Source organism: Oncorhynchus masou, chromosome 22 (assembly GCF_036934945.1).
Source record: "Oncorhynchus masou masou isolate Uvic2021 chromosome 22, UVic_Omas_1.1, whole genome shotgun sequence".
NCBI classification, from domain to species: Eukaryota; Metazoa; Chordata; class Actinopteri; order Salmoniformes; family Salmonidae; genus Oncorhynchus; species Oncorhynchus masou.
In genome coordinates, this window is record NC_088233.1 from 21,204,972 (window position 1) to 21,232,717 (window position 27,746).

Genomic DNA, 27,746 nt, shown 5'->3' on the forward strand with positions numbered 1-27,746 from the left:
TAAGGATATTTAATCCCACTATGCAGTGTCTTTACACAGCAGCATAGGCCTTATCTGAAATAGCAAAGTCCTTTACGATAAGACTTTTTCATTAATAAGCCGCCTCACTAGCTTTAATGGAAATTTCGCTCTGGGTGGATTGCAAACTGTTATAGTTAGTAGGCTAATGAATTGCCTGGTGAGTGAGGCTATAATTTCAGCTGATACAGTAAGCAGTTGGTTCTCTGTCGCTTAGTGGGTTGAGCAAGGTGTTTCCAACAAGTATTGTGGGTTTGATTCAGCTCAGATTCATGCTGGGGCCACCCATAAGAAATATGCATGCACGCATGATTGTAAGTCGATTTGGATAGAAATGTTTGCTAAATGGTTTATTATATTATGATATTACAATTGCAAGTGGCATTTACAAAGGTGGAATGACAGCTACTATCTGAAATTGGGAGTGTTTAGTGTATATTTGGATCATTTCACCATGAATGAAAGGTCATTTAAATCCTATGATACGCAAAAAGGGAGGTCTCTTTGACCGATTCGCTTTGTTTGATGGGGGAAAGAAATGTCTATTCAAGTCGCTCACTCTCAGGGGTGGCCTTGGCTATATAAATAATTCAATTATACCCCTCTCCATTCCATCCCTCTGACATTCCCTAAACAAACAGTACTGCATAATGTGTGTGTGTTTAATGTGTTCATTTTGCAAACAGCAATGGTACTGTCATTGACTGACTGTCACTCCCTAGGATAGGGCTCTGGCCACTGCTGTGGGGCCTGATGTTGCTCTCTCCCACTGCATTCTGGGAGGAAAAGAGAGAAGTGGGTAAAAGAGCTGCTGACCCAGCTGGGGCTTATAGGGTGTCATGGTGTCGGTCTGCTCTGGAGGGGAGCAATGATGAGAGAGTACTATCCACACAGGAAAACAGTCAGTTTGGTTTTTCCCCCTCATCAATCTACACACACACACACACACACACACAAAGATTTTGACAAATATGTCCCGTTTATAGTATGTATAAGCTGGAAGTAGAAGCCTAATAGTGGTTGTCCATTAGTTTACACCAATTAGGGGAGGGGTGGTAGGGTTAGGGGAAAATAATAAAGGACATTATATTACAAATAAACTAGATATAAATCATATATGGGGGATTGGAAGAGACGCAGACAAACATATTGATAGAAGCTACAATCTGCAATATTAAAGCTGATCTACCCCCTAAAGAATATATAGTGCCTTCGGAAAGTAATCAGACCCCTTGAATTTATCCCCAAAAATGTACGTCACAGCCTTATTCTAAAATGGATTAAACTGCCCCCCCCCCCCAATCTACACACAATACCCCATATTGACAAAGCAAAAACATATGTGTGCAAATTAATTCAAAAACAAAAAAACTAAATATCACATTTACATAAGTATTCAGACCCTTTACTCAGTACTTTGCTTTTTGATCGGGTTCAAGTCTGAACTCTGGATGGGCCATCTTTCCCTCGATCCTGACTAGTCTCCCAGTCACTGCCGCTGAAAAACATCCCCACAGCATGATGCTGCCACCACCATGCCTCACCGTAGGGATGGTATTGGCCAGGTGATGAGCGGTGCCTGGTTTCCTCCAAACGTGACGCTTGGTATTAACCAAATGTAACGCTTGGTATTAAGGTAAATAGTTTTTAAAATCTTGCTTCTCACGGTCTGAGGCCTTTAGGTGCCACTCTACTATAAAGACCTGATTGGTTGAGTGCTGCAGAGATGGTTGTCCTTCGGGAAGGTTCACCCATCTCCACAGAGGAACTCTGGAGCTCTGGCAGAGTGACCATGTTCTTGGTCACCTTCCTGACCAAGGCCTTTCTCCCACGATTGCTCAGTTTGGCTGGGTGGCCAGCTCTAGGAGGAGTCTTGCTGGCTCCAAACATCTTCCATTTAAGAATGATGGAGGCAACTGTGTTCTTGGTGACATTCAATTCTGCAGCTGTTTATGTGTTTTTGTTCCCTTCCCCAGATCTGTGCCTTGACACAATCCTGTTTCTGAGCTCTACGGACAATTCCTTTGACATCAGGGCTTGGTTATTGCTCTGACATGCACTGTATAGACAGGTGTGTGCCTTTCCAAATCATGTCCAATCAATTTAATGTACCACAGGTGGACTCCAATCAAGTTGTAGAAACATCAAGGATGAGCAATGGAAACAGGATGCACCTGAGCTCAATTACAATTTCTTGAATACTTATGTAAATAATAAAATATTTGTTATTTTTAATGCATTAGCTAAAATCTTTAAAAAAAAAATTGTTTTCGCTTTGTCATTATGGGGTAGTGTGTAGATTGATGAGGGAAAATTTGGGGTCACTTAGAAATGTCCTTGTTTTTGAAAGATAAGCACAACTTTTGGCCATTAAAATAAAATAATCAGAAATACAGTGTTGAGATTGTTATTGTTGTAAATGACTATTGTAGTTGGAAACAGCTGATTTTGTATGGAATACCTACATAGACATACAGATGCCCATTATCAGCAACCATCACTCCTGTGTTCCAGTGGCATGCTGTGTTAGCTAATCCAAGTCTCATTTTAAAAGGCTAATTGATCATTAGAAAACCCTTTTGCAATTATGTTAGCAGCTCAAATAAATAAATAAACCAGGAGAAATGACAGTCCATCATTACTTTAAGACATGACGGTCAGTCAATCCGGCAGAAAATTTAAAGAACTTTGAAAGTTTCTTCAAGAGCTTCAATGCCATACAATTCTCCTTTCGTGGCCTCCAACTGCTGTTAAATGCAAATAAAACTAAATGCATGCTCTTCAAGCGATCACTGCCCCTACCTGCCCGCCCGTCCAGCATCACTACTCTGGACGGTTCTGACTTATTGGGACAACACAATACCTAGGTGTCTGGTTATACTGTAAACTCTCCTTCCGGACTCACATGAAGCATCTCCAATCCAAAATTAAATCTAGAAATCGGCTTCCTATTTCGCAACAAAGCATCCTTCACTCATGCGGCCAAACATGCCCCCATAAAACTGACTATCCTACTGATCCTTGACTTCGGCAATGTCATTTACAAAATAGCCTCCAACACTCTACCCAGCAAATTGGATGCAGTCTATCACAGTGCCATCCATTTTGTCACCAAAGCCCCATATACTATCCACCACTGCGATGTGTATGCTCTCATTGGCAGGCCCTCGCTTCATATTCGTTGCCAAACCCACTGGCTCCAGGTCATCTATAACTCTTTGCTATGTAAAGCACTGCCTTATCTCAGCTCACTGGTCATCTTAGCAGCACCCACCAGTAGCACGCGCTCCAGCAGGTATATATTTCACTGGTCACCCCCAAAGCCAATTCCTCCTTTGGCCGCCTTTCCTTCCAGTTCTCTGCTGCCAATGACTGGAACGAATTGCAAAAATCACTAAATCCGGAGACTCATATCTCCCTCACTAACTTCAAGCATCAGCTGTCAGAGCAGCTCACAGATCACTGCACCTGTACATAGCCCAACTGTAAATACCTCATCCCCATACTGTTATTTATCTTTACTTTTTTTGCTCCTTTGCACCCCAATATCTCTACTTGCACATTCATCTTCTACACATCCATCACCAGTGTTTAAGTGTTAAATTGTGATTATTTTGTCACTGCGGCCTATTTATTGCCTTACCTCCCTACAGCCCATCTATCTACCTCATCCCCATACTGTATTTACTTATTTTGCTCCTTTTGCACCACAGTATCTCTACTTGCACGTCTACCATTCCAGTGTTTAATTGCCATATTGTAATTACTTCACCACCATGGCCTATGTGTTGCCCTAAATCCCTTATTTGACCTAATTTGCACTCACTGTATATAGCCTTTGTTTTATTTTTTTTACTACTGTATTATTGACTGTATGTTTGTTTATTCCATGTGTAACTCTGTGTTGTTTGTGTCGCACTGCTTTTCTTTATCTCGGTCAGGTCGCAATTGTAAATGAGAACTTGTTCTCAACTAGCTTAACTGGTTAAATAAAGGTGAAATTAAAAAAAATGAAAATAAAGTCGCAAAAACCATCAAGCACTATGATAAAACTGCCTCTTCTGAGGACTGCCACATGAAAGGAAGACCCAGAGTTACCTCTGCTGAAGAGGATAAACACATTAGAGTTACCAAATAAGTGCTTCAGAGTTCAAGTAACAGACATCTCAACATCAACTGTTCAGAGGAGACTGTGTGAATCAGGCCTTCATGGTCGCATTGCTGCAAAGAAACCCCTACTAAAGTACACCAATAAGAAGAGACTTGCTTGGGCCAAGAAACACGAGCAATAGACATTAGACCGGTGGAAATTGGTGCTCAGCATTTGTGGGAACTCCTTCAAGACTGTTGGAAAAGCATTCCTCATGAAGCTGGTTGAGAGAATGCCAAGAGTGTGCAAAGTTATCAAGGCAAAGGATGGCTACTTTGAAGAATATAAAATATATTTTGATTTGTTTAACACTTTTTTTGGTTACTACATGATTTCATATGTGTCATTTCATAGTTGGAGGTCTTCACTATTATTCTATAATGTAGAAAATAGTTCAAATAAAGAAAAACCCTTGAATGAGTAGGTGTCCAAACCTTTGACTGGTACTGTATATCATAAAATATATTAACTACATTTGCCACCAGTCCATAGCTATCTCAGCATCCATAGTTAACCCAGCAGTGCTGCAGTTCTTGATACAAACCGATGTGCCTGGCACCTACTACCATACCCAGTTCAAAGGCACTTACATCTTTTGTCTTGCCCATTCACGCTCTGAATGGCACACATACACAATCCATGTCTTAATTGTCTCAAGGCTCAAAAATCTTTAACGGGTCTCCTCCCCTTCATCTACACTGATTGAAATGGATTTAACAAGTGACATCAATAAAGGATCATAGCTTTCACCTGGATTTACCTGGTCAGTCTAGGTCATGCACTGAGTGTACAATGTTTTGTGCAATCAGTGCACGGCTGCTGCAGAGAGACGAGAGTGCTTGAAAAAATGAGTTTTGATCAGTCAGGGATATTAAAAGTGCTGAAAACATGTTGGCTCACTATTTAAAAGGAAGATTGAAAACAAACTATAGGATGAAAAATACAGGTGTTTTCGCGCAGGTACAGCCAACTAGCGCTAGCTAACGCTATCAAGCTAAAATAACATCCCTACAGCCTACTGCTGCTGCAGAGCTGTACCCTAGCAAGATCGCTTCTGGGCCAACTGAGGTGCTGTAGCAATAATCCCATAGGTAGCACAAATGGTGTACTTCCTTACAAACAGTTACTTTATCTCACTCCTGAAAGCGACCCGATAGAGTAGAAAAACATGGCTGCCGAGACATTCCTTGTCCTGGACACTGAAATGTACCATATCCCCTCTGACTCTCTTTCTCCAAATGGAGGAAACCGAGGCCAGACATCAGGACAAAGACTTGACTTCTCCAACTTCTCTGGTGATTTTTATTATTTGACCAACTTAAACTGAATGAACATAACTTGGCTTCCTGTCAAATGTGGAACAACTTCATAAGAAATCTGTGACAATGCTCAACTCAGTTAGCAGCAGTTAGCAGCCTAACTGCACGCAGCTTGTCAATATTCACTGCTCTCCAGTGTGGAAATGCCAGCTAATTAGCCAATGATTTAAAGAGCACATTTTAAAGCTAATCCATTTTATTACACACAGAGCCAGCCCAAGCTAGGCTGAGGCACTGCACTAACGTTAGGCCATGAAGCTCAGAGTCAGACGTAAGTACACTTTTTCAACCTCACACAAGTCATTCCAAAGGAAACATCCTAGAGAATGTGGAAAATACATAAGCTGTTCTGTATTAACCTTGTTTATACAATCACAAAAAATAAATAGGCCACGTCTTAAAACCCGGCAGCAGGGCATTCACTGTTAGTCAAACGTCTGGCATTTACAGAGCACCGAAATATGCCGCTCGACAAATGTTTACCCTGCAAATGAACAGACTGGACTCTATATCACACGATGAAATCCACAGCTAGCGATCCATGCCATCAGATTCTCCTCAGTCTCCCAGTCCTGCACACACAGCTGGTAGAGCCATTGTGGTTTTCAGGAGCATTAGACTCAGTTGAGGCCTATTTGAGGACACCGAGTAGGGCAAACAGACGTTTTACTTTTTGGTCCCCGCCGCAAGTTCAAACAATATGCTAATGTTTCCTTTTCCATAAGCAGTATACTCCAGCGTAATGAGACCCCAAGTACAGCATTGCTCGACTGTGTCAACTTTCCAATACGGCTCATCAATAGCATCAGGCCAGAGTCAAACGGTGCTTTACCATACAGACAGGGGGTAAAGAAACAAGCCATGGGAAAGAGATTGAGGGATAGGTCTTCTCTTACAGTGTGATCATACTTCAATTGATTTGGGGAGAGATTAACACATTTTCATCTTTTGTCATTTCAGGTCTTGTCTCATTTGTGGTTAGACTACATCAGACCGAGACCAACTCACTGTAGACATAGTTAGGTTATTCTCCACAAGAATGATTATAGAACTAGGGTTCCTCTCACCATTCCATGTATTCTGTATTATGGATCTGGTCACCATTGGAGAGCGTGAGCAGTCATGATATGATCATCTGATATCCATTTTTTAACTCAGAAAATCTATACCCATTCTGGGAGGTATCAGTTTGTTCATTGGAGTTTCTCCACTTACATAATTCACATGGTGCTGGAAATACCATCTACGCATTGACAGAGAGTGACAGTTTGTGAATTGTGATGTAAGATGGGGGAAAGTATTTGAAATATAGGGCTACCCATGCTAACCATCAGAAGTACCAATGAACAAAAGGGACATTATGCAGAATGGGCTAAAGGGGGAAATAGAGGATATGGATATTTATTGCTGGAGCTCCTGGTGTAACAGCCTGCCTTCATAGGATATTGCTTTTCAATAATTATTGTTCATTTATTCATATTGGGAACACATACATTTGAACATTTATGAAAAAAATGGGAAATAAAACCCGCCCGTCTAAATCGATTTCAGTCGCCTAATGGAGTAGAGGAAATTAGTAGAATGACATGACAATTAAATGTCTTATAATGAGAAATGAATAGGAAAGGGAATCATTGAGCACTGTGGGTGGGTGGGTGGATGGGTGTGTGTGTGACCAGACTGATTATAATAAAAAAACATTTATTGATTTGCCGGGTCAACATTGTAATCAAAGTTGAATGTATTTTCCAGATTGATAGTCATGAATATATAATCAAATATGACACTGATTCTGGTTGCCTAATGCAACAGGTATTCATGAACACTGAACCTGAGAGAGGCATATTTCAGACAGCGACAGTTCCATCCAGTGACTTAACTTGCAGAAGAAAGACATAAACCGAGACATAAAGACATAAAAGTCTCAGACCTAGACCCAGGCAGACAGCCCATAAGTCAGGGAGAGAAAAACACATACAAGACCTATATACACTTGTACCCACTTGTACTGCTGGTGGTCCTTGGTGCTCCGAGTCTTAGCCATGAACCTCTCTGCCAGTTTCTCCAGGTTCCTGGAGTACTCCATCTCAATCTCGGACTTCTTCCTGAAGAAGTCCTGCAGGTCCTGGAGGAGCTGCACCCTCATCTCTGTCTGCTGGTCCAGGCATTTCTGCTGTTCCACCAGCTGGGCACGGATCTCTGAGGACACAGACAGACACAACCAAGTCAGATGGATGTCGAGAACCACACACACAAAAGTCAGAGGTTTGTAGATCTCTTAGAACCACACAGAGCAGACAGTTGAGAAATATGTCAATCTTAGTAGTCAACACCAGCCAATATTCCAATGGAAACCAATGCTTTCAGAAAGCATTCATACCCCTTGACTTATTCCACATGTTGTTGCATTACAGTATATTTTTTCCATCTCACCCATCTACACACAATTCCCCATAATGACAACGTGACATGTTTTTAAAAAGTGTATAAAATATCAAATACAGAAATATCTCATTTTACGTAAGTATTTACACCCTCGAGTCAGGACTTTGTAGAGGCACCTTTGGCAGTGATTATAGCTGTGGATCTTTCAAGCTAAATCTCTAAGAGCTTTCCACACCTGGATTGTTCAACATTAGCCCATAATTATTTTCAAAATTATTCAAGCTCTGTCAAATTGGCTGTTGGATATTGCTAGACAATTTTCATGTCGTCATAGATTTTCAAGTAGATTTAAGTCAAAATTGTGGCTCGGCCACTCAGGAACATTCATTGTCTTCTTGGTAAGCAACTCAAGTGTAGATTTGGTCTTGTGTTTCAGGTTATTGTTCTGCTGAAACGTGTATACATCTACCAGTGTCTAGTGAAAAGCAGACTGAACCAGGTTTCTCTCTAGGATTTTGCTTGTGCTTAGCTCCATTCCTCTTTTATCCTGAAAAACTCCCCAGTCCTTACATTTAAGTCATTTAGCAGACGCTCTTATCCAGAGCGACTTACAAATTGGTGAATTCACCTTCTGACATCCAGTGGAACAGCCACTTTACAATAGTGCATCTAAATCCTTAACAATTACAAGCATTCCTATAACATGATGCAGCCACTACTATGCTTGAAAATATGGAGAGTGATACTCAATAATGTGTTGTATTGGATTTGCCCCAAACATAACACTTTGTAATCAGGACAAAAAGTGAATTGCTTTGCCCCATTTTTTGCAGTATTACTTTAATACCTGTTGCACACAGGATGCATGTTTGGAATATATTTCTATTCTGTACAGGCTTCGTTCTTTTCACACTGTCAATTAAGTTAGTATTGTGGAGTAACTACAATGTTGTTGATTCATCCTCAGTTCTCATATCACAGCTATTAAACTCTAATTGTTAGAAAGTCACCATTGGCCTCATGGTGAAATCCCTGAGCAGTTTCCTTCCTCTCAGGCAACGGAGTTAGGAAGGGCGCCTGTATCTTTGTACTGACTGGGTGTAATTAACTTAAATTATGCTCAAAAGGGATATATGTATTTTTACCCATCTGCCAATAGGTGCCCTTTTTTGGAGGCATTGTAATGCCTCCCTTGTTGAATCTGTGTTTGAAATTCACTGCTCGACTGAGGGACATTACAGATAATTGTATGTGTGGGATACAGGGATAAGGTAGCCATTACAAAAATCATGGTAAACACTTGTATTGAACACAGTATGCAACTTATGTGACTTGTAAAGGACATTTTTACCTCTGAACTTACAGTAGAAGTCGGAAGTTTACATACACTTTAGGTTGGAATCATTAAAACTTGTTTTCCACAAAATTATTGTGAACAATGTATAGTTTTGGCAAGTCGGTTAGGACATCTACTTCGTGCATGGCAAAAAAAATATCCAACAATTGTTCACAGACAGATTATTTCACTTATAATTCACTGTATCACAATTCCAGTGGGTCAGAAGTTTACATACACTAAGTTGACTGTGCCTTTATACTGCTGGAAAAACTCCAGAAAATGTCATGGCTTTAGAAGCTTCTAATAGGCTAATTGACATCATTTGAGTCAATTGGAGGTGTACCTGTCGATATATTTCAAGGCCTACCTTCAAACTCAGTGCCTCTTTGCTTGACATCATGGGAAAAGCAAAAGAAATGAGCCAAGACCTCAAAAAACAAATTGTAGACCTTCACAAGGTTCATTCTTGGGAGCAATTTCCAAATTTCTGAAGGTACCATGTTCATTTGTACAAACAATAGTACGCAAGTATAAACACCATAGGACCAAGCAGCCATCATACTGCTCAGTAATGAGACGCGTCGTCTCCTAGAGATGAACGTACTTTGGTGCGAAAAGTGCAAATCAATCCCAGAACAACAGCAAAGGATCTTGTGAAGATGCTGGAGGAAACAACAGGTACAAAAGTATCTATATCCACAGGAAAACGAATCCTATAAATCGACATAACCTGAAAGGCCACTCAGCAAGGAAGAAGCCACTACTCCAAAACCACCATAAAAAAGCCAGACTACGGTTTGCAACTGCACAGGAGGACAAAGATGATACTTTTGGGGAAATGTCCTCTGGTCTGATGAAACTGGTCATAATGACCATCGTTATGTTTGGAGAAAAAAGGGGGAGGCTTGCAAGCCGAAGAACACCATCCCAACTGTGAAGCACGGGGGTGGCAGCATCATGTTGTGGGGGTGCTTTGCTGCAGGGGGGACTGGTGCACTTCACAAAATAGATAATTTTCCATCCTCATGAAGCTATGTGGATATATTGAAGCAACATCTCAAGACATCAGGCAAGAAGCTTGGTTGCTAAAATGCAAATTAATTACTTAAAAATCATACAATGTGATTTTCTGGATTTTTGTTTTAGATTCCGTCTCTCACAGTTGAAGTGTACCCATGATAAAAATGACAGACCTCTACATGCTTTGTAAGTAGGGAAAACCTGCAAAATCGACAGTGTATCAAATACTTGTTCTCCCCACTATGTAAACATCCAACTTCAACTGTATTTTAGCTTGCCTTAACAAAGGGGTTAAATACTTCTTGACTCAAAACATTTCAGCTTTTCATTGATTTCTAAACATTTCTGAAAAAAGATTCCGCTTTGACATTATGGGGTATTGTGTGTTGGTGGGTGACCAGAAAATCTCAATTCAAGTGATTTTAAATTCAGGCTGTAACAACGACTGTGGAAAAAGTCAAGGGGTGTGAATACTTTCTGAAGGAGGAAAAGGTGAATGATCACGTTGAAGCACAAATAGGATCTCCAGGTGCTTTGGAAGTGAGGGTTGGAAGTGCTGGTCTATGGTGGTTCATTAAAGCTGCTGAACGCCACTCTAGGACAAATGAGCCCTGTTACGAATCAATAACCCAGAGACGGAGCATTGAGATGCTGCCTTGACACACTGCCAGGCAAAGCCAGGGTCTTTCACAACTTGCTATCTGTGACTGCGCACCACATTCACCAGCAGGGAAACAGGGGACATGCTAGTCTTCACAGATGGTACCGGTGACTGCACACTAGTGAGGCTAAACTCATAACCCACAGACCCTGTGGTTATATCTGCGGGGCGGGCGGGTTTAGGGCCACAAAATATTGTGTGAATGAAGGGCGTGTGGGAGGCGGGTGGGTTGAATAAAGAGAAAACAATGCATTAAAAATCCATAAATGTATAATTATTGTGCAATTCATATCTACAGGGTACATTGATGTTTTGCTTTCGTAAGCAATGTTTGGGAAAAATTTGGTGAGGTGGTAAAAGAGGACGATAGCAGTGTTTTTTTAAATTTATTTTATTTATTTCACCTTTATTTAACCAGGTAGGCAAGTTGAGAACAAGTTCTCATTTACAATTGAGACCTGGCCAAGATAAAGCAGTTTGACACATACAATGACACAGAGTTACACATGGAGTAAAACAAACATACAGTCAATAATACAGTAGAAACAAGTCTATATACGATGTGAGCAAATGAGGTGAGATAAGGGAGGTAAAGGCAAAAAAAAGGCCATGGTGGCAAAGTAAATACAATATAGCAAGTAAAACACTGGAATGGTAGATTTGCAATGGAAGAATGTGCAAAGTAGAAATAAAAATAATGGGGTGCAAAATTAATCAATTAATTAAATACAGTAGGGAAAGAGGTAGTTGTTTGGGCTAAATTATAGGTGGGCTATGTACAGGTGCAGTAATCTGTGAGCTGCTCTGACAGTTGGTGCTTAAAGCTAGTGAGGGAGATAAGTGTTTCCAGTTTCAGAGATTTTTGTAGTTCGTTCCAGTCATTGGCAGCAGAGAACTGGAAGGAGAGGCGGCCAAAGAAAGAATTGGTTTTGGGGGTGACTAGAGAGATATACCTGCTGGAGCGTGTGCTACAGGTGGGAGATGCTATGGTGACCAGCGAGCTGAGATAAGGGGGGGACTTTACCTAGCAGGGTCTTGTAGATGACATGGAGCCAGTGGCTTTGGTGACGAGTATGAAGTGAGGGCCAGCCAACGAGAGAGTACAGGTCGCAATGGTGGGTAGTACATGGGGCTTTGGTGACAAAACGGATTGCACTGTGATGGACTGCATCCAATTTGTTGAGTAGGGTATTGGAGGCTATTTTGTAAATGACATCGCCAAAGTAGAGGATTGGTAGGATGGTCAGTTTTACAAGGGTATGTTTGGCAGCATGATGCTTTGTTGAGAAATAGGAAGCCAATTCTAGATTTAACTTTGGATTAGAGATGTTTGATATGGGTCTGGAAAGAGAGTTCAGTCTAACCGGATACCTAAGTATTTGTTGTTGTCCACGTATTCTAAGTCAGAGCCGTCCAGAGTAGTGATATTGGATAGGCGGGCAGGTGCAGGTAGCGATCAGTTCAAGAGCATGCATTTAGTTTTACTTGTATTTAAGAGCAATTGGAGGCCACGGAAGGAGAGTTGTATGGCATTGAAGCTTGCCTGGAGGGTTGTTAACACAGTGTCCAAAGAAGGGCCAGAAGTATACAGAATGGTGTTGTCTGCGTAGAGGTGGATCAGATACTCACCAGCAGCAAGAGCGACCTCATTGATGTATACAGAGAAGAGAGTCGGTCCAAGAATTGAACCCTGTGGCACCCCCATAGAGACTGCCAGAGGTCCGGACAGCAGACCCTCCGATTTGACACACTGAACACTATCAGAGAAGTAGTTGGTGAACTAGGCGAGGCAATCTTTTGAGAAACCAAGACTGTCGAGTCTGCCGATGAGGATGTGGTGATTGACAGAGTCGAAAGCCTTGGCCAGATCAATGAATACGGCTGCACAGTAATGTTTCTTATCAATGGCAGTTAAGATATCGTTTAGGACCTTGAGCGTGGCTGAGGTGCACCAGCTCTGAAACCAGAGTGCATAGCAGAGAAGGTATGGTGAGATTCGAAATGGTCGGTAATCTGTTTGTTGACTTGGCTTTCGAAGACCTTAGAAAGGCATGGTAGGATAGATATACTTTCGCAAGGCACTGTAGTTGGACAGTTGCTGATGGGTTATTAGCAATTGCGGGTGAACAAACAGCTGACCACACTACTAGGAAATGCGCTAGAGATGCGCTGCCAAACTGACATGTCAAATCAAATTTCATTGGCCACATACACATGGTTAGCAGATGATATTGCGAGTGTAGAGAAATGCTTGGAACAAGAAGCACAACAGTGCCAACAGTGCAGCAATATCAACAATTCCACAACAACTACCTAATACACACAAATGTAAAGGGATGGGATAAGAATATGTACATATACATATATGGATGAGCAGGGACCGAACATGCGCTCTAGCCAATAGCTGGCAGGTACGGTGTGGGCATAGCCTACAAAATGAGATCATTATGGACAAAAGAGTGAGAAAACATTCAACGACATCCAAATATCGATTATCATGCCACCAGAATAATACCTTTGATATTTATTTTAAAGGAGCATCAACATCAACTGTTCTGCCTGTGGCTATGGAACCCTGACCTGTTCACCGGACGTGCTACCTGACCCAGACCTGCTGTTTTCAACTCTCTAGAGACAGGAGTGGTAGAGATACTCCTAATGATCGGCTATGAAAAGCCAACTGACATTTACTCCTAAGGTGCTGACTTGCTGCACCCTCGCCACTACTGTGATTATTATCATTTGACCATGCTGGTCATTTATGAACATTTGAATATCTTGGCCATGTTCTGTTATAATCTCCACCCTGCACAGCCAGAAGAGGACTGGCCACCCCTCATAGCCTGGTTCCTCTCTAGGGTTCTTCCTAGGTTTTGGCCTTTCTAGGGAGTTTTTCCTAGCCCCCGTGCTTCTACACATGCATTGCTTGCTGTTTGGGGTTTTAGGCTGGGTTTCTGTACAGCACTTTGCGATATCAGCTGATGTAATAAGGGCTATATAAATCAATTTGATTTGATCAAGCTCATCACCGTGCACTTTCACCACCCTGTGAATTTCATCGTAACTTTGTAAGTCGCTCTGGATAAGAGCGTCTGCTAAATTACTTAAATGTAATGTAAATGTAACTTATGTAACTTATCAAAAATCATCTTTAGTATATCAATATTTGCACATAAAAGATGTTGTTTCCACCACTATTTCTAAAATAATTAATTTTACCGACAAAAATATCCTACCTAGTCTAGCATATTTTGTGTTGTCAGCATTTGGAAAGTTTACCAACAAATTTGCTGTTTCCATCCGGCCTGTTGTGATATTTTTGAAACAACATGTACTTCAATCAAATAAAAAGGCTGGTTGGAAATCTGATTAATGTCTTCAGAGATTCTGGTTTTAGTAGTCAGCCAACATAAAACTGATACACTGACATACAAGTAAATGGTCTAATACCACAAAACACACCTCAATGGCCAGTTATGGCAAAAGTTGAGAACTATTCCTAATTTCACCTCAGCTTAATGACCACTCAGCCATCAATGACCGTAAAGTACAGGCTACGAAAACAGACTGGGATTAAATTTGTTTAAGGGGATAAAATAGGCATTTTCCAAACTGTCCCAAGGATCCCCCAGAGAGTACTCCTCCATTTGGCATCCATCAATAACTGGCCAATACCAGTGATTGAGTCAAATCATTGATTAACTGCTGCCTCAATTAAACTGGGCTCTGAGAGTTGCTCGTTGTGTGTTCCAAAATGCAATGGTGGAATTAGCCAAGAGCTTGGCTTCATTCATCAGCGTAAATACCTTCCCAATCTTGATAAATTAATGATTTAAGTGGGGTCTATTAGAAATCCTTGATTAGGTATTTTCATTCCCAAGGTTTCAGGAGAGGCTCTTTCATCCTGGCACATTCAAATGGGGGCAGGTGGGACAGGAAAGGAGGGGGATAAACTGAGGAGGGGGTTGAGGGCTTTTGCTTAGTCTGATTTGTTCAGGGAAGAAACAGCAGAGATAAGCATTAAGTATCTGAGGGGCCAGAGAGAAACCAACCATAAGCCGGAAGAACCCTATGGCTACAGGGCAGCAAAGACACCCTTCACCCCTGTATGGGTAACCAAGCCATAGCCTCTTTATTCTAAACTTCAACTTTAAATTGAACTTTTTAGATTGTAGGTCCAGTGCAGGTAAGGTAGACCTATAAGGAAGCTGGGATTTGTGCCATCATGGTGTGCTTCCAAGGGCTGGTGGTCAATGTTTGTAAGTCACAAGATCAACCAGGTTCTTCAGCAACATAGAGAGCAGAAGGAGAAAGGATATTTCTAGAGGCTACCATAGGTTTGGGGTTTTTATATGAATGAGAAACCCAGAATTTCAAGTGTGTATAATTCCTAACTTTAAACAGTGAATGAGGATTTGGAATTAAAGCAAGGCAAGCATGAAATGAATGCAAAAGAGCTGAGTGGATCATTTAACACAATTATATTCATGACTGAACATGGCATCTCCTTAAATCATCCATAGTGCATGTCAAACATTGACTAGTGGCACTATGCCGTGTTGAAGCATTATGAATGACATTGCATATAAATCACCTGTCAACATTTGATGAATTATCGCTCATGATAATGTAGGCACATGTAAAACAGGGGACTATACGGTATAAAACTAGGACTCTTTATTTTTTGTCACTAAGCACAGGCTCTTGTCCAGAGCGATTTACAGCAGTGAGTGCATATATTTTATATAATTTTTCATAATGGCCACTCGTGAGAATTAAACCCACAACACTGGCGTTGCATGCGCAAAGCTCTTCTAGAGGGATTCTAGAAGTTCATGGTTGGTTCATGGAACAAGGAATATTACGTTTCAGTCTGGTCCTACCAACTGAGCCACACGCGACACTCTCCCTACACATAACTTATTGTATTCAACTAAAGATACAATTTGACAACAATATTATAATTATTTCTCTTGAATTACTAGGAGGCTGAAAAGGAAATACATTTGACAGAGAAGCTTAAACCCCTAGCAGGACTGTGGCGGTCATGAAATTTTGTCTGCTGGTTATTGTCATGCACAAAATACTGCCGGTTTCACAGTAACTGACATTAACATTAACACATTTAGCATCGCAGGCCTCTACGCATACAAACCGCTGGCTGAGGCGCAACTTTGGAACGTCTAAAATCGATTGAATATACACAATCACAATAAATCCATTATATATATTTTAGATATACCTAAAGAAACATTATGATATGAAGAAAATGTTCTTTAGAAGAACAGAATAGGAGTTGGCCTAATATATGTTATCCGGTTATGCGCCATGGCGTTAGCTGTAGGCTTCTTCATTTAGCAGACAATATATGCATATAAAGTCCTGTGCCATTATATGATTGAACTTCGCTTAATAAAATAGAAAGGACATTTTTCCCACAGGCTGCCTAAGTATGGTTCTCAATCAGAGACAATGATTGCCAGCTGCCTCTGATTGAGAACCATACTTAGGCAGCCTGTTTTCCCACTATGGGTGTGGGTATTTGTTTTGTCTTTGTGTGTCTGCACCAGACAGAACTGTTTCGTTTGTTCTGCTTTGTTGTTTTTTTGTTCTTGTGTTCAGTTTCTTTATTAAATCTACCATGAACACGTACCATGCTGCACCTTGGTCCTCTTCACCTTCTTCCACCTACGACAACCATAACACATAATGTCTATGTTTCACAAATTTGGATATCAAAGTACAGCACAGTAGAGTTCAGTACAGTACATTTGTGTACTCAAATCTAGTGTACTCTGTTTCATTGAACTCTACTGTACAGTACTATAGTCTATTTTTCTTTACTGTACTCTGTTCTGTACTGAACTTGTGAACCCAACTGTTGTTTGGGACTAGAATGATTTCCCACTGTAGCCAAATCAATTGCAGAAATCCTGTTACCGATTTGATAACAGAATGAGTTTTAAATCACTTAATAATTCATAAACAAAACTGATATCAGTAAAAACACTAATTGATAAGTCTACCTTGTTAATTCTGTAAACTTTCATTATTCTCCCGCATGAGGGGGAGATTAGAAATGATCTTAAAGGATGTGTTTTTAGGGCCTCCCGAGTGGCGCAGCGGTCTAAGGCAGTGCTAGCTGTGTCACTACAGATCCTAATTCAATTCCAGGCAGTATCGCAGCCGGCTGCTACCGGGAGACCCATGAGGTGGCGTACAATTAGCCCAGCATCGTCCGGGTTAGGGGAGGGTTGGGCCTGCAGGGATGTCCTTGTCCCAGCGACTCCTGTTTTGGGCCGGTCACATGCATACTGACACGGTCGCCAGGTGTACAGTGTTTCCTCTGACACATTGGTGCGGCTGGTTTCTGGATTAAGCAGGTATTGTATCAAGAAACAGTGCAGCTTGGCAGGGTCGTGTTTCGGAGGACACACGGCTCTTAACCTTCGCCTCTCCCAAATCCGTAGGGAGTTGCAGTGATCCAATTACCAATTGGATACCATGAAAAAGGTGTAAAACTCTTTTTTTTAAAGAAAATAAGATGTAGGTTTTTGGTAACGGAATTTCAAGGCACAAGGCAATGTTTCTTATTAAAACTTACAGAAGGCAGAAAATGTGTTTATTAGTTGGCAGGGGTCTTTACATTTACATTTTGCAGAAGCTCTTATCCAGAGCGACTTACAGGAAGTAGCAAGTGCATAAATTTTTGTACTGGTCCCCCGTGGGAATCGAACACACAACCCTGGCTTTGCAAGTACCATTCTGTACCAACAGAGCCAAGCTAGGTGATGTATTTCTAATACCCTTAAATTTCTCATGTAGATGTTTTCTAAGAATCCTTTTCCATCTGTTTGACCAGAAATCAAATGTTTAGGATGGAAAATGGATGACAAAATGTATATGCCTTAATGTCTCGAAAATATAGACTCATATTTCATTTGACACCGAATTCGACATGCTCCTATGAACTTCACGTTGGAGCTCATGGGTCCTTTTTAGAGGTCGACAGATTAATCGGAATGGCCGATTAATTTGGGCCGATTTCATGTTCTCATAACAATCGGGAATCGGTATTTTTGTGCGCCGATTTTTCAATGACGGCCTAGGAACGGTGGGTTAACTGCCTTGTTCAGGGGCGGAACGACAGATTTTCACCTTGTCAGCTCGGGGGATTCAATCTTGCAACCTAACACGTTAACTAGTCCAACGCTCTAACCACCTGCCTCTCATTGCACTCCACGAGGAGCCTGCCTGTTACGCGAATGCAGTAGAAGCCAAGGTAAGTTGCTAGCTAGCATTAAACTTATCTTATAAAAAACAATCAATCAATCATAATCACTAGTTATAACTACACATGGTTGATGAAATTACTAGTTTATCTAGCGTGTCTTGCGTTGCATATAATCGATGCAACGCTGGGGGATGATTTAACAAAAGCGCATTTGTGAAAAAAGCACAATCGTTGGACGACTGTACCTAACCATAAACACCAATGCCTTTCTTAAAATCAATACACAGAAGTATATTTTTAAACCTGCATATTTAGCTAAAAGAAATCCAGGTTAGCAGGCACTATTAACCAGGTGAAATTGTGTCATTTCTCTTGCGTTCATTGCACGTAGAGTCAGGGTATATGCAACAGTTTGGGCCGCCTGGCTCATTGCGAACTAATTTGCCAGAATTCTACGTAATTATGACATAATATTGAAGGTTGTGCAATGTAACAGGAATATTTAGACTAATGGATGCCACCCTTTAGATAAAATATGGAATGGTTCCGTATTTCACTGAAAGAATAAACGTCTTGTTTTCGAGATGATAGTTTCCGTATTCGACCATATTAATGACCTATGGCTCACATTTGTGTGTGTTATTATGTTATAATTAAGTCTATGATTTGATGGAGCAGTCTGACTGAGCGATGGTAGGCACCAGCAGGCTCATAAGCATTTATTCAAACAGCACTTTTGTGCGTTTTGTCGGCAGTTCTGCTGTTCATTACTTCAAGCCTATCAACTCCCAAGATTAGGCTGGTGTAACGATGTGATGTGAAATGGCTAGCTTGTTAGCGGGGTGCACGCTAATAGCATTTCAAACGTTACTTGCTCAGACTTGGAGTAGTTGTTCCCCTTTCTCTGCATGGGTAATGCTGCTTCGAGGGTGGCTGCTGTCGTTGTGTTCCTGGTTGAGCCCAGGTAGGAGCGAGGAGAGGTACGGAAGCTATACTGTTACACTGGCAATAAAAGTGCCTATAAGAACATCCAATAGTCAAAGGTATATGAAATACAAATGGTTTTGAGAGAAATAGTCCTATCATTCCTATAATAATTACAACCTAAAACTTCTTGCCTGGGAATATTGAAGATTCATGTTAAAAAGGAACCACCAGCTTTCATATGTTCTCATGTTCTGCGCAAGGAACTTAAACATTAGCTTTCTTACATGGCACATATTGCACTTTTACTTTCTTCTCCAACACTTTGTTTTTGCATTATTTAAACCAAATTGAACATGTTTCATCATTTGAGGCTAAAATGATTTTAGTGATCTATTATATTAAGTTAAAATAAGTGTTCATTCAGTATTGTTGTAATTGTCATTATTACGAATACATTTTAAAAACCGGACGATTAAATCGGTATCATTTTTTTTGTCTTCCAATAATCGGTATCGGTGTTGAAAAAAATCAGAATCGGTCGACCTGTAATCCTTTTACATGTAAATTACCTGAGACAACTAAGGGGATATCTCAGAGATTTCCACCGATTTTGTCTGGCACCTCAGGGCAAGTGAACACCTTGCTCTGATCAAAATGATTGGGTATAAAGTCTTCTGCTAGTAAGTGTTTGATGTGATTTTCAATAGCATTTGGGGGGGGGGACAGTTTACAAGCACCTCTGTGGCTGTAAAAGAGGACAGGGCCAAGGAGGGAGTCTACGGATGGGCTTTGAGGGATTCTAGAAGTTGTAAACAGTAATATCACAGTTCAGCCTGGTTTGGAAAAGGAGCATACAAGGATGCATACTGACTCTGTGGACCTTTGCGACCAGGGCATGTCCAGGGCTGAAAGCACAAAACCAACCATCCAATCCAAATGAAAGGTGTCCCAGAATGCACAGTGGGTGGACATAGACAATGAGAGAAAGAGCCATTTGGTCTTTGTGGTGATCAGATGGAACCAAGGGCCTTTTGTTCTGTACGGGATGTCATCCAACCAGCCCTTTCAAAGAGCGCACGACAACATAGGCTACTTCCCATTACCCCAATCACGGTGGCGAATATGTCCAAAGTTGCAACTCATTGCTTTTAATTGCAGAGAAATTGTGAGAGAAAGTGCCATGTAGGCAGGGCGACAGAGAATGAAACACTGTTGATCTCCTGAAAGAAACGAGCATCGGTGAAAACAACTTGCCCACTGTCGGAGAAGCAGAGACAAGTTTTTCCTGCCTCTGCCATGCGAACAGGCTCTCCATTCTCCCACCAATTCACTTTGCTATGAACCAAATCCACTAAAAAGCTCCCCTGGCCCATTCACTGCTCTTCTACCCCAGTTATCTTTTACATTTAGTTGTATAATTAGTCCTCCAAGGGTCTCCACATGCTCATCAGCAGCACCTGAAATAGCTCAGCATGGGGTCTGGAGGGATGATGGTAGATACACCATCCCTGCCTCACCATCTGGTAGATACTGTGCATTCAGAAAGTATTTGGACCCCTTGACTTTTTCACATTGTTACGTTACAACCTTATTCTAAAATTGATTAAAAAGCTAACCCTGTTTTTAAGATTTTTTTTGCAAATGTATGAAAAAAATAAAGAACTGAAATATCACATTTACATAACTATTCAGACCCTTTGTTCAGTACTTTGTTGAAGCACCTTTGGCAGCGATTACAGCATCAAGTCTTTTTGGGTATGACGCTACAAGATTGGCACACCTGTATTTGGAGAGTTTCTCTCATTCTTCTCTGCAGATTCTCTAAAGCTCTGTCAGGTTGGATGTCCTGAGTGCACTGAAGCAGGTTTTTAAACAGGGGTCTCACTGTACTTTGCACTGTTCATCTTTCCTTTGTTCCTGACTAGTCTCCCAGTCCCTGCCGCTGAAAAACATCCCCAAAGCATGATGCTTCACCGTAGGGATGGTTCCAGGTTTCCTCTAGATGTGACGCTTGGCATTCAAGCCAAAGAATTCAATCTTGGTTTCATCAGACCAGAGAATCTTGTTTCTCATGGTCAGAGTCCTTTAGGTTCCTTTTGGAAAACTCCAAGCGGGCTGTCATATTCCTTTTACTGAAGAATGGCTTTTGTATGGCCACTCTACCATAAAAGGCATGATTGGTGAAGTGCTGCAGAGATGGGAGAACCAGAAGGACAACCATCTCCACAGAAGAATTCTTGAGCTCTGTCAGAGTGACCATTGGGTTCTTGGTCACCTCCCTGACCAAGGACCTTCTCCCCTGATTTCTCAGTTTGGCCAGGCAGCCAGCTCTAGGAAGAGTCTTGGTTGTTCTGAACTTCTTTCATTTAAGAAGTCATGTCCAATCAATTGAAAATAACACAGGGGAATTCCAATCAAGTTGTAGAAACATCAAGGATGATGAATGGAAACAGGATGCACCAGAGCTCAATTTTGAGTCTCATAGTGAAGGGTCTGAATACTTTTGTTTTTTATTTATTTACAAAAATTCTAAAAACCTGTTTCCACTTTGATGTTATGGGGTATCTTGTTGTAGATTGATGACAAAAATGTTTTTTAAATCCATTTTATAATAAAGCTGTATTGTGACAATGTGGAAAAAGTGAAGGGGTCTGAAAACTTTCCGAATGCATTGTACGTGGGGTTAGGAGGGCTGTCCATCAAATCAAATCAAAATCATGGCTTCAAACGGAGGAAGATCGACTGGATAAATAGCATCAAAAGGTAATTATGGACTAGGATCATGATTCTTTACCCGATAACACACTTTCAGTTACTGCTGAGAGCTGGATCACATGCCAGAGAGCTGGATCTCTTGTGTTCTGACCTTTGGGGAGAGTATTCAATTGAGCCCTCGCTAAACCCAGTCCCAGAATTTTGGGTAAACAATCATGGCGCTCCAATGGATAGCAACTGTTGTCGAGTCTGACACCATGGATACGGTGTTGGCAATAGTGATGGGCATTCCGGCTCTTTTCAATAATTAAATTAAATCACTCTACCTTAACCACAATGTATTTAAAAATGCATTGGTTTGTTATGAAAAAGAATGCTATTAAACATTTGCATTTAAAGTATAACTTTTGAATGTATATAATCAAAGTGCATATAAATGTAACAATTCAAAACAAATACAATCTGAACAAAATAATAGAATATATATCCATATCAAAGAAAAAATAAATAACAAATGTGCAAAACTGCCAGCATCCCACTTAAAACATTAAACTGGTCCCTCTTTTCTCTCTCTTCTTTATTGCCATGTTATAACCAGCAGCACACAGCAATGCTGACCATATTGTACTTTTATGAGAGATTTGCATTCAGAAATGCAAGCTGCCTCACTTGAGGGGCCGATGCGGTTTCTTCTCTCAATAATTATTTGTCTCGTTTTCAAGAAGAGGGGCACTTCCAAATAGGATCGGACCTTCTTTATGGCATCTGCTGAGGGATTCCTTCGTGCTGCATCCTCAGTTGCTCTCACGTCAAACAGCATCCAAACAGCAGACGTTTGTGGCACTACTGCTGGTGCAGTTCTGCCCAGTTGTTAAATGTTATACTGCACCTCCCATCTGCCCCAGCAGTCTGCCCCCATCCGCCCCAGCCGTCTGCCCCCATCCGCCCCAGCCGTCTGCCCCCATCCGACCAAGCCGTCTGCCCCCATTCGTCTGCCCCCATCCGCCCCAGCCGTCTGCCCCCATCCGCCCCAGCCGTCTGCCCCCATCCGCCCCAGCCGTCTGCCCCCATCCGCCCCAGCCGTCTGCCCCCATCCGCCCCAGCAGTCTGCCCCAATCCGCCCCAGCAGTAACCCTACCATGGGGCACTCCGTTCACAACGTTGACATCAATAAACAGCTCGCCCACACAATGCCATACACGTGGTCTGCGGTTGTGAGGCCGGTTGGATGTACTGCCCAATTCTCTAAAACATTGAGGTGGCTTATCTTCTCTAGGGTAGGGGGCAGCATTCGGAATTCTGGATGAAAAGCATGCCAAAATTAAAACGGCCTGCTACTCGGGCCCAGAAGATATGATATGCATATAACTGGTAGAAAACTTTAAAGTTTCCAAAACTGTTAAAATAGTGTCTGTGAGTATAACAGAACTGATTTGGCAGGCGAAAACCTGAGAAAAATCCATTCAGGAAGTTGTGGTTTTGTAGTTTTTCTATTCAATGCCATTACAGTATCCATTGACTTAGGACTCAATTTGCAGTTCCTATGCCTTGAGGGAGTAAGACCAGTCTGAATGAGTGGACCCTGACGTGTCACCGACCTTTTTCATGCGCAATCCCAAGAGAGTGCATTTCTTGTTTACCTTTTATATTGACAACGTTATTGTTCGGTTAAAATATTATAGATCCTTTAGGCAAAAAAGAAAACCTGATGATTGAATATAAACATCATTTGACATGTTTCTATGAACTTTACGGATACAATTTGGATTTTTTTGTCTGCATGTTTCGCGTTTGAGCCTGTGGATTTCTGAAGAAAACGCAAACCAAATGGGAGTTTTTGGATATAAAGAGACTATTGAACAAAAGGAATATTTATTGATTAAATTAATGTCTTCTGAGTGAAACCATATGAAGATCAAAGGTAAGGGTTAATTTTATTTCTGAGTTTTGTAACGCTTCTGCTTGGCTGGTTACTGTTTGTAATAATTTGTCAACTGGGCTATGTTCTCAAATAATTGTAAGGTATGTTTTCGCCGTAAAGCATTTAAAAATCTGACACCGTGGTTGGATTCACAAGAAGTTCATCTTTAAACCTATGTAAAATATGTTTTGTTTTCTGTATTTGATTTTGGCGCTCTGCAATCTCACTGAATGTTGGCTAGATGGGACGCTAGCGTCCCACATACCCTAGAGAGTTTATGGTAGAGAAATTAACCTTAAATTATTTTTGCAATAGCTCTAGTGGACATTCCTGCAGTCAGCATGCCAATTGCACACTCTCTCAAAACATCTGTGGCATTGTGTTGTGGCAAAACTGCACATTTTAGAGTGCACATTTTAGTGCACCTGTGTAATGATCATGCTATTTAATCAGCTTCTTGATATGCCACGCCGGTCAGGTGGATGGGATTATCTTGGCAAAGGAGAAATGCTCACTAACAGGGATGTAAACAAATTATTTTGATAACAAAATTTTAGAGAAATAAGCTTTTTGTGAGTATGGAACATTTCTGGGATCTTTTTCTTCAGCTCATGAAACATGGGACCAACATTACATGTTGCATTTATATTTTTGTTCAGTGTAGTTAAGATGACCTCATGCAATGGAGAGACTGAGCTTAAAAAGTCTTTCAGATGTATTTTGAACATCATGAGAGCCTCGGTACTTTTGTCACATACTGTACTGATTCAGTCACAACTTTTGTTGAGAGATAAAAATCATTTTGGAGTGACTCAAATGTGTTGCGGTGAAGCAGTACCCATGTCACGACGCGTGTTATTACAAAGAGAGCCATTGAATGACATCAGTTGGAATAATATACTAAGCGATTAATCATTTATTGGTTACGTGAGAGACTGAGCTACTCTCCAACAGTGGAGTCTCTTGTCAGTGACAACGCTGGGCAGATAGAGGCAAGAATGTATCACCACCTTAGTGTTATGTCACAGAGCGGTCACTGAAGAACCTAGTGTCCAACTGTCTGTGGAGCTGCCACATCCAAGATGACAACATATAGAGATGAGAGAAGCTAAACAACGTTGCTAGTGTAGCGTGGTGGTCCCAGATCTGTGGTGCTGTTTTGACAACTCCTATTTGGAACCTCCAGACTAGGGCTTGTGGCCTACTGCCATAAAAAGGGGAATAGTGAATAGTCTAATTTACCCACCTGCAAAGTGACAGAAAAAAATAGGCTTAATTTCTCAAGGTTAGCTAAGAGTGTGTGTGTGTGTGTGTGTGTGTGTGTGTGTGTGTGTGTGTGTGTGTGTGTGTGTGTGTGTGTGTGTGTGTGTGTGTGTGTGTGTTTAGCCAGGACTGCCCAGGACACTCACGCACTGAGCATGCATCCTTGGGGACGCCTGTGTGAGGCAATGAGTCAGAGACATGCATCTTTCTCTGAGTCAGAGGTCCAGATCGATAAATACTAGCAGCACACACCAAAAAAGGAGAGAGGCTGTTGGCTGAGAGGCTGAGGCTGACAGAACACAATATCCTGAGATTTCAAGCATTCAGTCCATGGGAGCCATCAAAAGTATATATTCACACACTGTTTAAACCAACATTGTGAAGTCAATACAGTATGCAGTGATGTTGGGCTAGTTCCCACTTCGTTCTCTCTTGTTCCAGTATTTCACTACGCCACAAGCATTTTGCTACACCTGCAATAACATCTGCTAAATATGCATTTACAACCAATAAAATGTAATTTGATTTTGTTTTCAGCCAGGGAGTCTCAGGGTTGTTTTGTCAAGAGCAGCAGGAACAGCTTTGTTTGTTTGGTACTACAGCCACATCAATACCGCTGGGGTGCAGAGGCCTGTGATCTACTATTAGCCTGTCACTATTTCCTGACTCGCACACCCTCTAAGTAACACACACTGGGTCACGGCCACACACAGGAAATGCTGCTCTACTAGCCAGGTTTTTCCTTTAGTTTTCTATTTATTTTTGATTGACGAGGCAAAATCCTTCACAAACAGGCCAGGCCAAAGCGACTCATTATATATTGACATTAACAAATTTATTTCCCATTCAACAGGGTAATTATTCAAGTGTACAATCACACATGCAATAACTGTCATAATCTTCAAATCAGCATTAGGTCATATCTGCCAAGCAGGCACAATAGCCAACAGCAGTGGTTGCTGAGGTGACATTTCAACCAGAGTGAACACCGGCAGAGCGTAGTGGGGGGCATCAATCACTACCGAGCATCATTATGGTGGAATGTGAGGACCATCATTCAGCTCCAACCCAAATAGAGGAGCAGAGTTCAAGGAGCTGAATGGTGGGAGAAGTAAGCACACTTTAGAAGGAAATTGTATTTATTCAGCAACTGTCCTGTTTGCTCTGGACGCCTTTGGTTCTGCACTTCGACTCCGTGGCTGGTGGGGTTGAGTAAGTGTGGGGCTACAAATCCAGCATGTACACCCTCCCTAGAGCCTCAACAGGAGCTGTGACTTAAGATAGTGGAGAGAAAGACAGAGAGAGAGAATGTCCATTCTCAGTCTTCTTCATCCTCTATGCATTTCCTTACCCACCCTACCTCCACCCCCTGCTTTTACCAACTCAACACCACCTTGGCCCTAGCCACTCAGCCTCCTCCAGTTCCCTAGCCTCCTACAGCCTTAACCCTCCTGCCTCATCTCTTTAACCCCACTCATAATTTTTTCTCCAGTCCCAGTCCAGCTGTGGCCATCTGCCCTGAGGGGACAGCAGCAGAGAGTGAACTCCTTGGCTTTGGAAACTCAATACATGCATCCAGGCTACGGTTGTGTTTAACAGGGCCATTCCATCCCATACACTCCCACTTGGAAAATGACATCGCAACCGTATCTTGTCCCCCACAGTGCTGAAAAATTACAAGGAGGCTAGCATATGTAGTGGCTTTGTACTTTGGTTTGGTAATACCAGTGATGGGAGAGAGATAGAGGGGGCTAAGGATCGTATGTCAGACACCACACACCTCCCTGCTCCTTCACACAATGAACTGTCAGTGCAGGCCCCAGCTCTTACAGTTAGGATTTAGATTTTTTTTCGCCCAAACAAATCATCCTGTGGTTTAGAAAATCCCCCAAAACAACTTCAAGTACAGCACATATGAAAATTCCATATGAATGTTCATGCTTCCACTGAGGTAAACACTCAATACAGTTTGAAAGTAAAGGCATGTCAAGGTTCAAATGGAATATGGATTCAGAAAAATGTATAAGTGAACCACATGAATGGCAGAGTAGTTGTAATGCCGAGGCTGTATTACTGCTGAGCCCTCAGCCTGAAGGGGCCCCTAGGATAAAGCATGAAACCTGAGGAGCCCCTGGGACAAAGCATGCAGCCTTGAGAGTAGAGGGACCACCCAATGAGGTGCCTAGTCCAACACCCATGTGTTGGGGAAGAGATACAAGACCATGCACCTGTGTATGGAGTTAAACCTAGCAATGCAGACCATTATTCTGATGTATCACAGGGGAAAGTCATTCTGACACTCCTCCTCAACCCTGTTTCTTAATGCTCACCCAGTCTCCCTCCACTACCAGGGTGTCACTGTCTGCCAGCCCGGGTTGACAACACATCCCCACAGCCAGGACACTGTGGCACCAGGGATCCAGAGAGGACTGGTGTGTGAGTGCACACAACTACAGCTGACGTGTCATTTTCAAAGTTAGATCCATTGCCCTGTGAAAGGTCATACATTACCACTTGCCTGATTGAATTCCAATGCACCAAGCGAAACTTCCTCAGTACAGGAACTATGAACAGCGCAGCTAGCACTATTGCTGCTTATAAAATGGCTATTGGTGGGCGAAACCTTCCCATTAGCAACCTCAGTGTGATACAGATAACACAGGCCCTAGCCATTTCCATGCAGTAGGTCTACATCAGGGGTATCAAAATCACTCCATGGTCTTTTTTCTTCCTTTCAATTAAGACCTAACAACCAGGTGAGGGGAGTTCCTTACTAATCAGTGACCTTATTCAT

The 27,746-nt window shown here is 41.7% G+C and overlaps 1 protein-coding gene across 4 annotated transcripts in view; it reads right to left on the bottom strand.

Annotated features, from left to right (window-relative positions):
* The window catches only part of LOC135509168 (SLIT-ROBO Rho GTPase-activating protein 1-like), a 162,317-nt gene that overhangs the window by 104,797 nt on the left and 29,774 nt on the right, over positions 1-27,746 (bottom strand). For all 4 annotated transcript variants that reach the window (XM_064929598.1, XM_064929597.1, XM_064929596.1 and 1 more), the window contains exon 2: positions 7,491-7,686. In XM_064929598.1, coding sequence (XP_064785670.1) covers positions 7,491-7,686 — 196 coding nt within the window. The remainder of the gene's footprint in view (positions 1-7,490; positions 7,687-27,746) is intronic.